The sequence below is a fragment of the Dipodomys merriami genome, unplaced genomic scaffold (genome assembly GCF_024711535.1).
Source record: "Dipodomys merriami isolate MVZ:Mamm:240054 unplaced genomic scaffold, mDipMer1.0.p SCAF_63, whole genome shotgun sequence".
Taxonomy (NCBI): domain Eukaryota; kingdom Metazoa; phylum Chordata; class Mammalia; order Rodentia; family Heteromyidae; genus Dipodomys; species Dipodomys merriami.
The window spans coordinates 4,398,670-4,411,097 of NW_027206213.1; the positions used below are offsets into that span (position 1 = coordinate 4,398,670).

At 40.2% G+C, this 12,428-nt stretch overlaps 1 protein-coding gene and 1 pseudogene across 1 annotated transcript in view; both read right to left on the reverse strand.

Annotated features, from left to right (window-relative positions):
• Positions 1–390: 390 nt before the first annotated feature.
• LOC138815184 (large ribosomal subunit protein uL5-like) lies at positions 391–870 on the reverse strand (annotated as a pseudogene).
• A 5,282-nt stretch (positions 871–6,152) lies between these two features.
• The window catches only part of Actr2 (actin related protein 2), a 44,415-nt gene continuing 38,139 nt past the window's right edge, over positions 6,153–12,428 (reverse strand). The window contains exons 8-9 of the mRNA XM_070004510.1: positions 12,248–12,380; positions 6,153–8,457 (exon numbers count right to left, since the gene is read on the reverse strand). Of these exons, the coding sequence (XP_069860611.1) occupies positions 8,287–8,457; positions 12,248–12,380 (304 nt within the window). The 3' untranslated portion in view covers positions 6,153–8,286. The remainder of the gene's footprint in view (positions 8,458–12,247; positions 12,381–12,428) is intronic.

Sequence of the window (12,428 nt, forward strand, 5' to 3'; positions counted from 1 at the left end):
GTAGTGGGGTGAGCTATTTGATTTAGTTTGCCATTTAGCAAATTGTGGCTTCCAAGAATTGAAGGTGCCCTTTGGTATTTCATTTTAGTCTTTTAATTCAGGGGACTGGAACGTACCAAAGGTTTTTCACTGATTTGATGGCAGGGATGGGGGTGGACACATGATAAATCCAAAGCTCTTTAGCCTCTTAAACCATGGGAATTTCATTAACTAAACCTCTCCTCTTACTTATTTATTCAACACACCCACAATGCAACAAAACAAATTTTATTTAGAATGTTCAAGGAAGCCTTTCTTACTGTTTTGTTTTGTTTTAATGCGCCCAAGAGAGCATTTCTTCTTCTTTTTCACTGAAAACATTTTATTAGGCTTTTGGATAGAAAGAGGAATTCATTTGCCAGGTAGGATGATCCCAACCTACTTCTGCTGGAAGCAGCACCCGGCCTACTTTCTGCTGATTCTGTGTCTGGCCCTGGGTTTCATCTGTGATTTGAAACCTGGCTACCCAGCACCAGGTAGAAGTCCAGGCCAGAGATACCAATGCTTGGGTCTTGTTTGATGCCCAGATCCAAGTGTTCCTGGATCCCAGAGCCAAACTTTCCAATATCCGAGAAGTTACGATTATGTATTTCTTTCTCCTGTACCTCTAGATCTTTTACCAAGATTTCTTCTGACTTGGACCCACAGACTGTGCTGAGAATAGCAATGGTCATTTCTCCTGATGAAGAACCTGACAGTGTAATTAGCTTTGGAAAACACTGGAATCTGCAGCATGAGCTGCTTCAACACCTTGGCATCCTGGGTCAGTCAGTTTCCACGTTCTTCTGCACAGATATTAAGGCAGAGCTTGGGGCTGAGGAGTTCCCACATGGGGCATCCTTTTCATCTGGATCCTGCACCATGGATGGAGACAGAAAGAGCTCCCCAGAGGGATTTTGTGGGCTTGTATCATACCTTCTTTTGAGTATAATGTTGGAAGGCATGAGAGTGCTACATATGCAAAATGGAAAATATAAAGATCATTTTCATCCAATTATTTTCTGAGATGGTAGGATTAACCAAAGCTAAAGGAAAAAACAGAATTGTCACACCATTTAAAAAACAGTAGCCAGTGGCTCACACCTGTAATTCTAGGTACTTGGGAGGCTGAGATCTGAGGATCATAGCTCAAAGCCAGCCTGGGCAGGAAAGTCTGTGAGACTCTTATGTTCAATTAACCACCAAAAACTGGAAGTGGTACTGTGGCTAACTTTGAGCTGAAGAGCTCAGGTTCAGTGCCCAGGCCAGAATTCAAGCCCCATGAGTGATCCCCCCCCCCCCCAAATAGGAGCTTAAGTTAGAAGTTTTCCTGGTACCAAATATACTTGTGTATTTGGGTAAGCAAATAGCAAATGCTAATATTCCCAAATCCACATTATAAAGAGCATGCTGCTTTACTTTATTGGCTTTGATGTCTTTTTTGGCCAGACCTGGGGCTTGAACTCTGGGTCTGGGCACTGTCCCTGAGCTTCTCTGTACTCAAGGCTAGTGTTCTATTACTTGAGCCACAGAGCCACTTCTGGCTTTTTCTGTATAGTTTATTGGTGATAAGAGTTTCATGCACTTTCCCACTCAGGCTGGCTTTGAACTGTGATCCTCAGATCTCAGCCTCCTGATTAGTCAGGATTACAGGCATTAGCCACCAGCGCCTGGCTAGATGTCATAGCAGTTATTAAAAATAATGTGACCTACCATGCATGAGGCTCTGGATCACTCCCTAGCACTGGATAACATAAACAAGCGAAATTTAGTAAAAATAATGGGTGGACAATTGGTCACCATGAAAAGTTAAGGTCTGCTTCTAGATTAATTTCAGGACTATCAGAGTGATATACACATTTAAGAGGATGGAAGCTGAAAAATACTTGTTGTGAACATTTAATAGAAGCATTTCATTCAAGATATTTATTTAGCTGGGTGCTGGTTGCTCACGCCCGTAATCACAGCTATTCAGGAGGCTGAGATGTGAGGATCATGGTTTGAAGTCAGCCTGGGCAGGAAAGTTTGTGAGACTCTTATCTCCATTAACCACCAGAATCTCAGAAGTGGCATTGTGGCTCATAGTGATAGAGCACTAGTCTTGAGTGAAAAAGCTCAGGAATAAGCGCTCAGGCCCTGAGTTTAAACCCTACACACACCACCACCAACAACAACCAAAAAACACCTTATTTTCCTAAAGCCATACACCTTGAATTTTTATTTTTCTGGTGGTGCTAGGGTTTGAACCCAGGGCCTCACACTTGTGAGGGCTGACACTAAACTGCTGAGCCATTCTTCCAGTTCTGTTTAATCACTGGTTATTTTTATTATAGGACCTTACCGCCTGCCTGAGTGTGCATCTGAGCCACAATCTACCTACTTTGAGCACTGCTGTATCCAGCTTCCATTCTATGGAGAGTTTTGAGGACTCTTCTGCCCAGGCTGGCCTTGAACCGTGATCTTCCTGTTCTTAGCCTTGCTTAGATTTCAGGCATGAGCCACTGATGGCCCAGCTGACCTTGCAATTTTCTTGTGAATAACTTAGATAACCCTAAAAAATAATCCCAGCCTCTACAAAACATCTTTCAGAAAATAAGCAAATAAATATCATGGCAGGATTTAACTTTAGAATAAGATTAACTGCTTAAAGCTTCAATTTTTGATATTCATATTTTTGCATGCAAGCATTTCTAATTACTTTATGCATACAATTTTTATTCTTGAAAGTTAGGGCCTTTGTTTTCAAAAACCTGTTCCAAGGATGAAAAGCTCATAATTCTTTTTTTTTTTTTGGGGGGGGGGGGCGGTCCGGTCATGGGGCCTGAACTCTGGGCCTGGGCGCTGTCTCTCAGCTCTTCAGCTCAAGGCTAGCGCTCTACCACTTGAGCCACAGCGCCACTTCTGGCTTTTTTCTTTTTGCTAATGTGGTGCTGAGGAATCGAACCCAGGGCCTCATGCATGCAAGACAAGCCTCTACCACTGCGCCACCTTCCCAGCCCGAAAAGCTCATAATTCTTATAGTTATTTTTTGCCAGTCCTGGAGCTTGAACTCAGGGACTGGGCACAGTTCCTGAGCTTCTTTTGCTCAAGGCTAGTACTCTTGAGCCACAACACCATTTCTGGCCTTTTCTGTTTATGTGGTACTGAGGAATCAAAACCAGGGCATCATGCATGCTAGGCAAGCATTCTACCACTAATCCACATTTCCAGGCCCTGTAATTTTTTTTTTTCCCCCTGTTGGTCACAGGGCTTGAACTCTGGGTGCTGACCATCAGCTCTTCAGCTGAAGGATAGTGCTCTACTACTTGAGCCACAGCGCCACTTTTGGTTTTCTGGTGATAGGAGTCTTGCCTGGGCTGGCTTTGAACCGCAATCCTCAGATCTCAGCCTCCTGAGCAGCTAGGATTACAGGCATGAGCCACTGGCACCCAGCTTTCATAATTCTTCACTGTCTTACAGGAAGTATTCATTAGGTCAAAGCTCAACTTGATGTTGATGACATAGGGCAGTTCTCAAAGTCTGTCCAGTGGGACTACTTCTAATGCTTTCCCACATTCTCTTTAAGTCCCAAGCGCAAACCTTTCCATTTGTTCACACAAGCATAGCTAAATACTCCTTATTCTTCTATTCTTATTCAAGTATTTCATGGAAAATGGTATGCAAAGTCTTTTCTGGTCTTTCTTTTTTCTCTGCTGGGTGGGAGTTGAGAGAGTAGATATAAAAGAGACAGGAAATCTGTTGTGCCAAGAGAGAAATTGTTTGGATTCTCCTTACCTAGTTAGACATTTTACATTTGAGGGTAACAAACTGACATACTTACAATAGGTACAGACTTTGTCACTGCCATGTAGATGATTTAAATCCAAGTAAGTTTATTCTGGCTCAGTAGCTTCTTTCTTCCTAATTTCATAGGCTAAACAAGGCAGAGAAAGATGCTTTAAAATTTTCGGCTTAATAATTAATTACTGAAATTTTTGTGATAGTCATCTTCGTTTTCTCTCCCCTAACTGAAGTTTTGGCTTCTATTTGGTGACTGGCTATATGCGATGTGTGGTTACAAGTCATTAATTTAGCTTTCACAGGGAGTCACACAGAGGTCCCTCCCCTCACCTTCCACACGTACCTATAATGTAACATTTTCAGTTTTTTGTTTGTTTGTTTGACCAGTCCTAGGGCTTGAACTTAGGCTTGGGCACTATCCTTGAGCTTTTTTTGCTCCAGGCTGAGGATTTACCACTTGAGCCACAGCTCCACTTCCATTTTTTGTTTCTTTTGGGGGTGGGGGAGAGGTGGTGGTGGTGACTAAACTGGAGGTAAGAATCTCATACTTGGGGCTGGGAAGGTGGCTCAGTGGTAGAGCGCTTGCCTTGCATGCATGAGGCCCTGGGTTCGATTCCTCAGCACCACATAAGCAAAAAGAAAAAAGCCGGAAGTGGCGCTGTGGCTCAAGTGGTAGAGCGCTAGCCTTGAGCTGAAGAGCTGAGGGACAGCACCCAAGCCCAGAGTTCAGACCCCACGACCGGACCCAAAAAAAAAAAAAAAAGAATCTCATACTTTCCTGCCCAGACTGGATTTGAACCACAATCCTCAGATCTGAGTTTACTGAGTAGCCAGGATTACAGGTATGAGCCACGGGTGCGTAGCTTATTTTGCTTTTGAACAGATCAAGGAGTCAGAGCTAAAGAAAAACTGGTGACTGCTTAGTATTACTAATAGCCAGTTAGCTCAAAGTTAGATACCATGTTAAATATTGAGCTATGGTCAATTCTTGTTTCTGGCTTATTTCAGTTGAGTACTCCTTTTGTTTGTTTTTTTGAGACAAGGCCTCACTATGTAGCCTAGGCTAGCCTTGAACTCTTCTTCCTGTAGACTTGATTGATAGATTATAGGCATGTGCTACCATGCCCAGTGAGATACCCTCCTTGATGTTTCTAAAATCAGCAGCAGTTAATAATAAACACATTCATTTTTTTCAGCAGTTTGTGGAATGAGTGCACCGAAGCACTCATTCCATCAATGACAATTCCTCATGTTCAATGGAGGTAGCTATCATATTATACTTCAGGTAATTCAGTAGTGACAGGGTAATTGAGACCAAAGGGAACCCTAGGGGTATCTAGATGGGATACTGGCTGTGAAGGGACAGTGAGGATGAACTGTTCAAGCTTATGAAGGAGAACAAAAATTCATTTCCTCTTCTCCCAACCCCCCAGCAACAAAGGATCAGTGAACTACATTCTCATCCTGCTTACTGGTTTTTGTTGTTCTTGTCGGTCATGGGCCCTGAACTCTGGGCCTGGGTGCTGTCCCTCAGCTTTTCAGCTCAAGGTTAACACTCTACCACTAAAGCCGCAACACCACTTCCAGCTTTTTCTGCTTATGTGGTGCTGAGGAAGCCCTCTACCACTCAGCCACGTTTCCAGCTCTGCTCAGTGATTTTGTTGAAAGCCACCTGTACTCTCTGGGAAACAAAATAGTCTGCCAGAAGGAGAAAAAAAAATCTCTCATGTAGGGTAAGTTACTCTCATCTCTACCACCTTCCATGTGTGTGAGAACCATACCAGAAATAAGTTTGTCAATGGAATAGTGAACTTGGCCTATAACTAACAAAGTTTTCAAAATCCATCTTGCATTAGCGAAACTCCAAATGTGAGTAAAAATAAGAAAATGCAATTAAAGAGAACATCTATGACAGGAAAAACAAAGACAAAACCCAAAGTTATTTTGAAAAAATCTGATTTATTTTCTGAATCAAAAAGAAGTCTATCAGAGTTAAATTTTGAATATTTTACTTTCCATTGATCTTTCTAGATACAGTGCTCAGAACTGTGCAGTTAGTATCCAATACCACATTTTCTAAGAACTCCTTCACGGCATTGGTGATTCTAATTTAAACCAAAGAATTTAATCATCAGGAAAATCTAAGCAACAATGGGTTTCAAGAGTTAAAAACCAGATCTCTTTTAAAAACAGATTTTTTTTTAAACTTCTGAGTGACTCCTGTCTGACAACTCCACCTGAATACAATATCTCCCAAATCCCAAACACATTATTTTACCTTCGAATGGTAAAACTACAAAATGGAATTTCTAAATCATTACACATATAAATACATCATTTTAATGTCCAAAAAATCTACATTCAAGGTACAAATAATGTTTTCAATGTTTTAAGAGTCCATCTCATTCTTTGTTGTTTTCTACCCTCATATTTTAAAATTATGATCAATTGCCAAGTCATTTCATTTATCTGCACTAAACAGTCCAGTAGGTATTGGTTGGTCTACATATAACATGTGTCCTTTAAGAAGCCTAGGAATCAAAAGGTGGGGGATTTATGAGACATGATTTGTAATACTTTAGAATTCCGAAGTTCCTGAGTCTTGTATCCAGAATCCAGTAGACATTAGTCATGGGCTATTCATGTGTACTGAAGCATGTCCAGCATGCGCACAAACTTTATTTGTTCAAATTGAGGTAAAATAGACAAAAACACTTAACAGAAGCTACGTACTTTAACCTTTTGCTGCTGACATAGTGTGCACTAATTTTTAAGTTATCCCCAAAAAGAAACACTCAAGCCAATCTATCTTTTTTAGTCTTAAAAACCACTTCTTTCAAATCCATTATTGGTAAAGAATATTCTGAAATGAAGGAAAAGTTTTCCCAGAATCAACATTTTGTATTTTGTGAGATATAATTCTCATTATTTTTCAAATATGAAAGAAGCTCACATTTGGATACTATTAAGTCATTTTTTCAGAATGCAAACAATACCGCCAGGAGTTATAAGTAGGATTACTGACATAGGCAGGAGAGTCTACTAACATTTACAAACTTCTAACTACTCTCCTTTCAAAAACATAAAAGAAGACGCTCATACCTGTAATCCTAGCTACTCAGGAGGCTGAGATCTGAGGAACACAGTTCAAAGCCAGCCGGGGCAGGAAAGTTCATGAGACTCTTATCTCCAATAAACCACTAGAAAACCGGAAGTGGTGCTGTGGCTCAAGCAGTAGAGCACTTGTCTTGAGCTGAAGAGCACAGGGACAGCGCCCAAGCTCAGAGTTCAAGCCCCATGATGGACCCCCCCCCAAAAATAAAAAAGATAAAAGAGGACTGAGAATTATCAGCTTCCAATACAAATAAATATTTAAATCTTGATTCTTGTCTTTTTTGGCCAACATTTTAAGCCATCAAATTTTACTTAACTGGAAACAAGCACTTTTTATTCCAATGCTATTGTTTTTAGCCCAACAATTTTTAAACCTACCAGTAATTATTTATATGTATTATGTATTTCTTTGTTTTATTAAATAAGCACTGGTCAGTCATATAGAAAATATTGTAAGAATGATACTTGGCACTGGGTTACCTTAATGTTTATGAAATAAAGCATTTAGAGATAACCAGTTTTTACACACTTAAAAAAAACCGTGTAATTTGAATTAACAAAGCATTTTTTTAAATGTTACTTTTACCATTGATAGATTCTAGAGAGTCTAATTCCAGCTGATATGGTCCATTTTATAAATAAAAATAAATCCGTTAGCAACATGGTAATAGAACACTAGGCTTTCTTTTTTTTTTTTAATCATATGGAAATAGTTCCTGGCAGACCAAAATAAAACCGGCCAAATCAAAGTACAGTAAATAAAGTTTATCTTCTGTACCGTGGAGAAAAAAAAAAAAATCTCAAAAAAATCACAATCAAAAGACCACCCATTCCTTCCACCACATAAAAAAACCACCCAAAACATTTTAGTTCTGAACTTAGTATTTCCCTAAGATGTTAACAGGAGAAGCTTGGTGTTTGTAACTGTAGAAAGCCACACAACAGAGAAAATGCCCTGAAGAGTTCAGGGTTGCCCACCCTCCCCACCCCCACCAGTAATAGTAAAAGCTCTGGTCGAAGTTTTTCTTATGCTAATAAAGGCATACCACCTACAGGGCTAAAGACTAAAACTAGCAGCATTAGAGCAGTAAAGTGAAAATAGGAAGTCTACAGGAGTGATCTAAATGCTTATGAGAAGAAACAAAGCTCCAGACAGGACCCTTTGCCCTCTGGTTGCATTAAACAGCCAGATTTACCCACATTAACAAAAAAGTTAACAACACTTTCCCAATACCCCAGAATAAAACTTGACCTTTCAAGTCAAAGGGCACAAGAAGCTTCTTCCACATCCTGGAGCTGAATGAGTTCAAAGATTGGCAATAAAGGAAAAAAGAAAGCATTTAGAGATGTGATGGGAATCCGGAGTGGTGCAGTTTATCGAACGGTCACACCGAGCTTCTCCAGCACACGGACGCCCTTCTCTTGGTACTCTTGTCGGGTCATCCAAAAGTTGTCTTTGTCTTTCATGATATCTGCAAGGACCGCACCTCCCAGGAACACCATGTGCTTTCTGCGAGGTGGGTCTTCAATTCGGATCTTAAATTTCTAAAGGAGGAGAGATAAGATAGATGTCACATGTGCACAGTGCTGTCTCCTCAGGAAAAGCAAGTTTTCATAGATACTTTTGGGTCTCCGAGCTGACTTGGGATAGAAGTAGGGCAGCAGGATTTGATGTCTCCATGAGGTACATGATCACATGGTAATGTGTTCCAAGCTCATAAGGAGACAACTGTTCTATTTCACGCCTGCTGTCTCATCCTATTTACACACTCAGCTTTGGAGAAGAGTACCTGCATGGCTTCTTCAAGGTCGAGTTGGGTGGAACACACTAAAATGGAGCTGCTTTTCTTTTCTTTTTGGTACTGGGACCTCCTGCATGCTACCCACATGGTATACTACCGAGCTACACGCCTCCAGCCTGAAGTTCTTATTAGCAAAGCTCATTTTCTACTGTCTTAAATTCAAGTAAAAAGTTTTCAAGATAAGGCCAAATAGGGTCAAAACAAGTCAGGAGAATTTTGGAAAAACTGAACATAGTAATCAAAATTGAAGACAATTAGGGCTGGGCACTTAGGGTACACCTGTAATCCTAGAACTGGGGAATCTGAGGCAGGAGGATCAAGGACTCTAGGCCAACCTGGGCTACATAATGAGACTATCTCAAAAAACAAAAAAGACAATTGGAAAACATTTAGCAACCTGTAACTACTATTTACCTTTCTAATTAATCTGTATGGTTGATCAACACCTGAAAATGAAACCTTAAATGATTTGGAAGGTCTCATTTAATGTCACAAATCCTAGAAAAAAAACAAGAACGCAAAATAGCTAGGTCATTCTGAATTCTCTTCAGGCTACATAAATTTATCGGAAAATGTATAAACCGTAGGAAGACACCAGTTCACTAGTAAGTAAAATAGTCAACTCTGAAACTCTGAGACCATTCTCTTTCTTTTAGAGACAAGGTCTCAGTCATATATTATGCTGGATGAACTTCCAATCTTCCTGCTTCCGCCTCCCAAGTGCTGGGGTTACAGATATGTTTTTCTAAAGGGCCAGAAAAGCTTTTAGAATCTCTGGCAACCTCACAGACTTATGTGTAGCTATAAATGGCCATAGATAATTTGTGACAGTAACCTTATCCCAATAAAATATATACCTACTTTTGCTCTAAGGAAAAGAACTCTTGAAGATGGTGCTGCCCCTGTTGCTTTTTTAATGGGCTACTATTATGTCTCATACACTTCCTTCATAACTTGGAGGTATGTTCAGAGATTCTGTTCTTCAGTGATGTTTCTACCTTTCTACCTCTTCTTCACAAACTCTGGTGCTTGGAAACTCTTTTTTATTTTTTCTATTTTGGTACTGGTACTGGGGCTTGAACTAAGGGTCTGGACACTGTCTCTGAGCTATTTTTACTCAGGGCTAACACTGTACTACTTGAGCCATATCTCTACTTCCAGCTTCTTAGTAGTTAATTGGACTTTCCTGCCCGGGCTGGCTTTGAACCTCATCCTCATATCTCAGCCTCTTGGGAAGCTAGGATTACAGGTATGAGCCACCAGTGCCTGGCCTTGGAAACTCATTCTCATCTATTCACTGTTCTTCCTTTGGAAGTCACCTATGGATCCCTGACGACAGCTAGAGATCTATAGCTCATTTCTTCTCATACCTATTTTGGTTTGAACATGAATGTGTTGAACATCTGACAAAATTCTGTGACTCTGTTGGGACCAGAGTCATACCAACTTGGAGAATCCGCTACTTTGTAGCTGTTCTCAAGCAGCTGAACAAGGCAGGAAGGAAATTCAATTGCCTGCTTTTCAACATACCACTATGATACACTGTGTCCATACATTGACAGGTTGGATAAAAACTTTGTACAACTACTTAAATAAAAAAAAAAAGATTAAAAAAATCATCACTAGCTTCAGTTGAGCCTTCAGTTTTGTTTGGCTAATACTATTACATTTTCTCATTAGCTTCTCCTTTCTCTAAAAAATGATTTCAACGTCCTCTGTTTTGAAACCTTCGTTCTCTCCTCACGCAGGGATCGTTTGCCATCCCAAACTTACTTACTCTTTTAAAAGGGTAAGTCAGAAGCTACTGTTTGTCTGTTCGAAACTCCCCAAGACTTGCCATCTTACCCTAACTGAACAAGACTCTCTCACCCTCCTGGCCTCACCTCCTGCCTCTCTCCCGGGCTCACTTGGCTCCCACCAACTCAGGGATTTTGCTGTTCCTGCCTGCAAAAAGTCACATGCTCACTCCTACTTCCATTGTTGCAGCTCTCAGATCAAATCATCTCATCAAAGAAGCCTTTCCTGATTGGTTTCAAAGGTAAAGCAACATATTCCTGGCAAGCTTCTACCATTTTTTAGCTCTTACCTAACCTCACTTCACTTTTCTTTGAAACATTTACTCCTACTGGTAAATTTTCTGGCCTGAAAGTGAGGATTTTTGTTTACCTACTACTATTTTGTTTAACCAGTGTTGGATACCTGGATGGAATTCAAGAACTCTTTCCAACACTAGTCTAAGTGGTAGAGGGTTTGTCCATTATGCACAAGGCACTAGGTTCAATTTTTAACATGACAAAGAAAAAAATAAAAAAGGAACTGTTTGCTGAAAAATGATCACCTGAGATAATTTTACATTATACGTATAATCCAATAAAATGAGAAAAATGAATAAAGTGTTTAGACAACATGGCTCCTTTCCACCGTTCTTTTAAGTTAGTTAATGTATGTGAGCCCATATTCAATTTAATTTTAACAATTTGAGTCATATATGAAAGATGTAACATTAGTGTCTCCAAAACAGATAGTACTCTGTAATATGTAATCTCATTACCTAGAATAGTTGACTAAAGACAGGGAAATAAAGGTCAAGATTAACCCAAGATTAAATGACTTCTTGACTGAGTATATAGCACATACAACATACTTCAGAATCCAGAGTTGAGGAAGAGGTGTGCTGAACAATCACTAATGATTATATTTTAGTTTGTGATTTTCACTTGCATGTATCAATTGGTAACAAGGCCTATTTCAATAGCTATTATAGTTAGTGATATGCAAAAGAACTGGAGACTTGATTGGGGAGACAAAGATGTATGTAACAAATACCCAGAAAAATAATTGAAAATTACAATCATGATACAGACTAACTATGTTGATTACATATCCCTGAGACTCTTATCTCCAATTAGCCACCAGAAAACCAGAAGTGGTACAGTGCTTGCTATGAGCTGAAGAGTTCAGCCCCCAGGCCCAGAGTTCAACAGCCAAAAAAAAAGAAGTTAAGAACAAGCCAGGTACTAGTGGCTTATACCTGTAATTCTTGCTACTCAGGAGGTTGAGATCGGAGGATCATGGTTTCAAGCCAGCCAGGGAAGGAAAGTCTATGAGACTCTAACTAACCACCAAAAAGCCAGAAGTGAAGCTGTGGCTCAAATAGTAGAGCACTTAGCCTTGACCAAAAAAGCTCAGGAACACTGCCTACACTCTGAGTTCAAGGCCTACAACTGACACGTACCAACAACAATGGGATAAAACACCCCAAAGTGGGGTATTTCCCTCTCCATATATAGCAAGCTCTTCCTGGACACTGGGAGGAACCTGGGGGTATGGGCTGATCTTTACAAATGTGCCTAGTCACCTATTTACAGAGGTGACCTGAACATACCATCTTTCTTCCCCATTTCTTGTAGGTCATACTTAACTGCAGCAGGAACTGTTTAGAAGACTTCTTGCTCCCTCTGGTGGTTGTGACCATTCATAGCACCTTTACTGGGTTTTAAAAGAATGTTAATATCTGGGTTATTGATACTTACAGAAAGTTTTTCCACATCTCCCTTTAAAACTCGTTCTAAGTAAAGTTGTTTGAGTTCTCGCTCCAAGCGTGATGGCAAACCAGGATACATAGTAGACCCTCCAGAAAGCACTATGTGCTTATAGAATTCAGATCTAGGAAGATACAGTGGTATTCATTTGGGGCTTCAGGTGAGGAAAAGA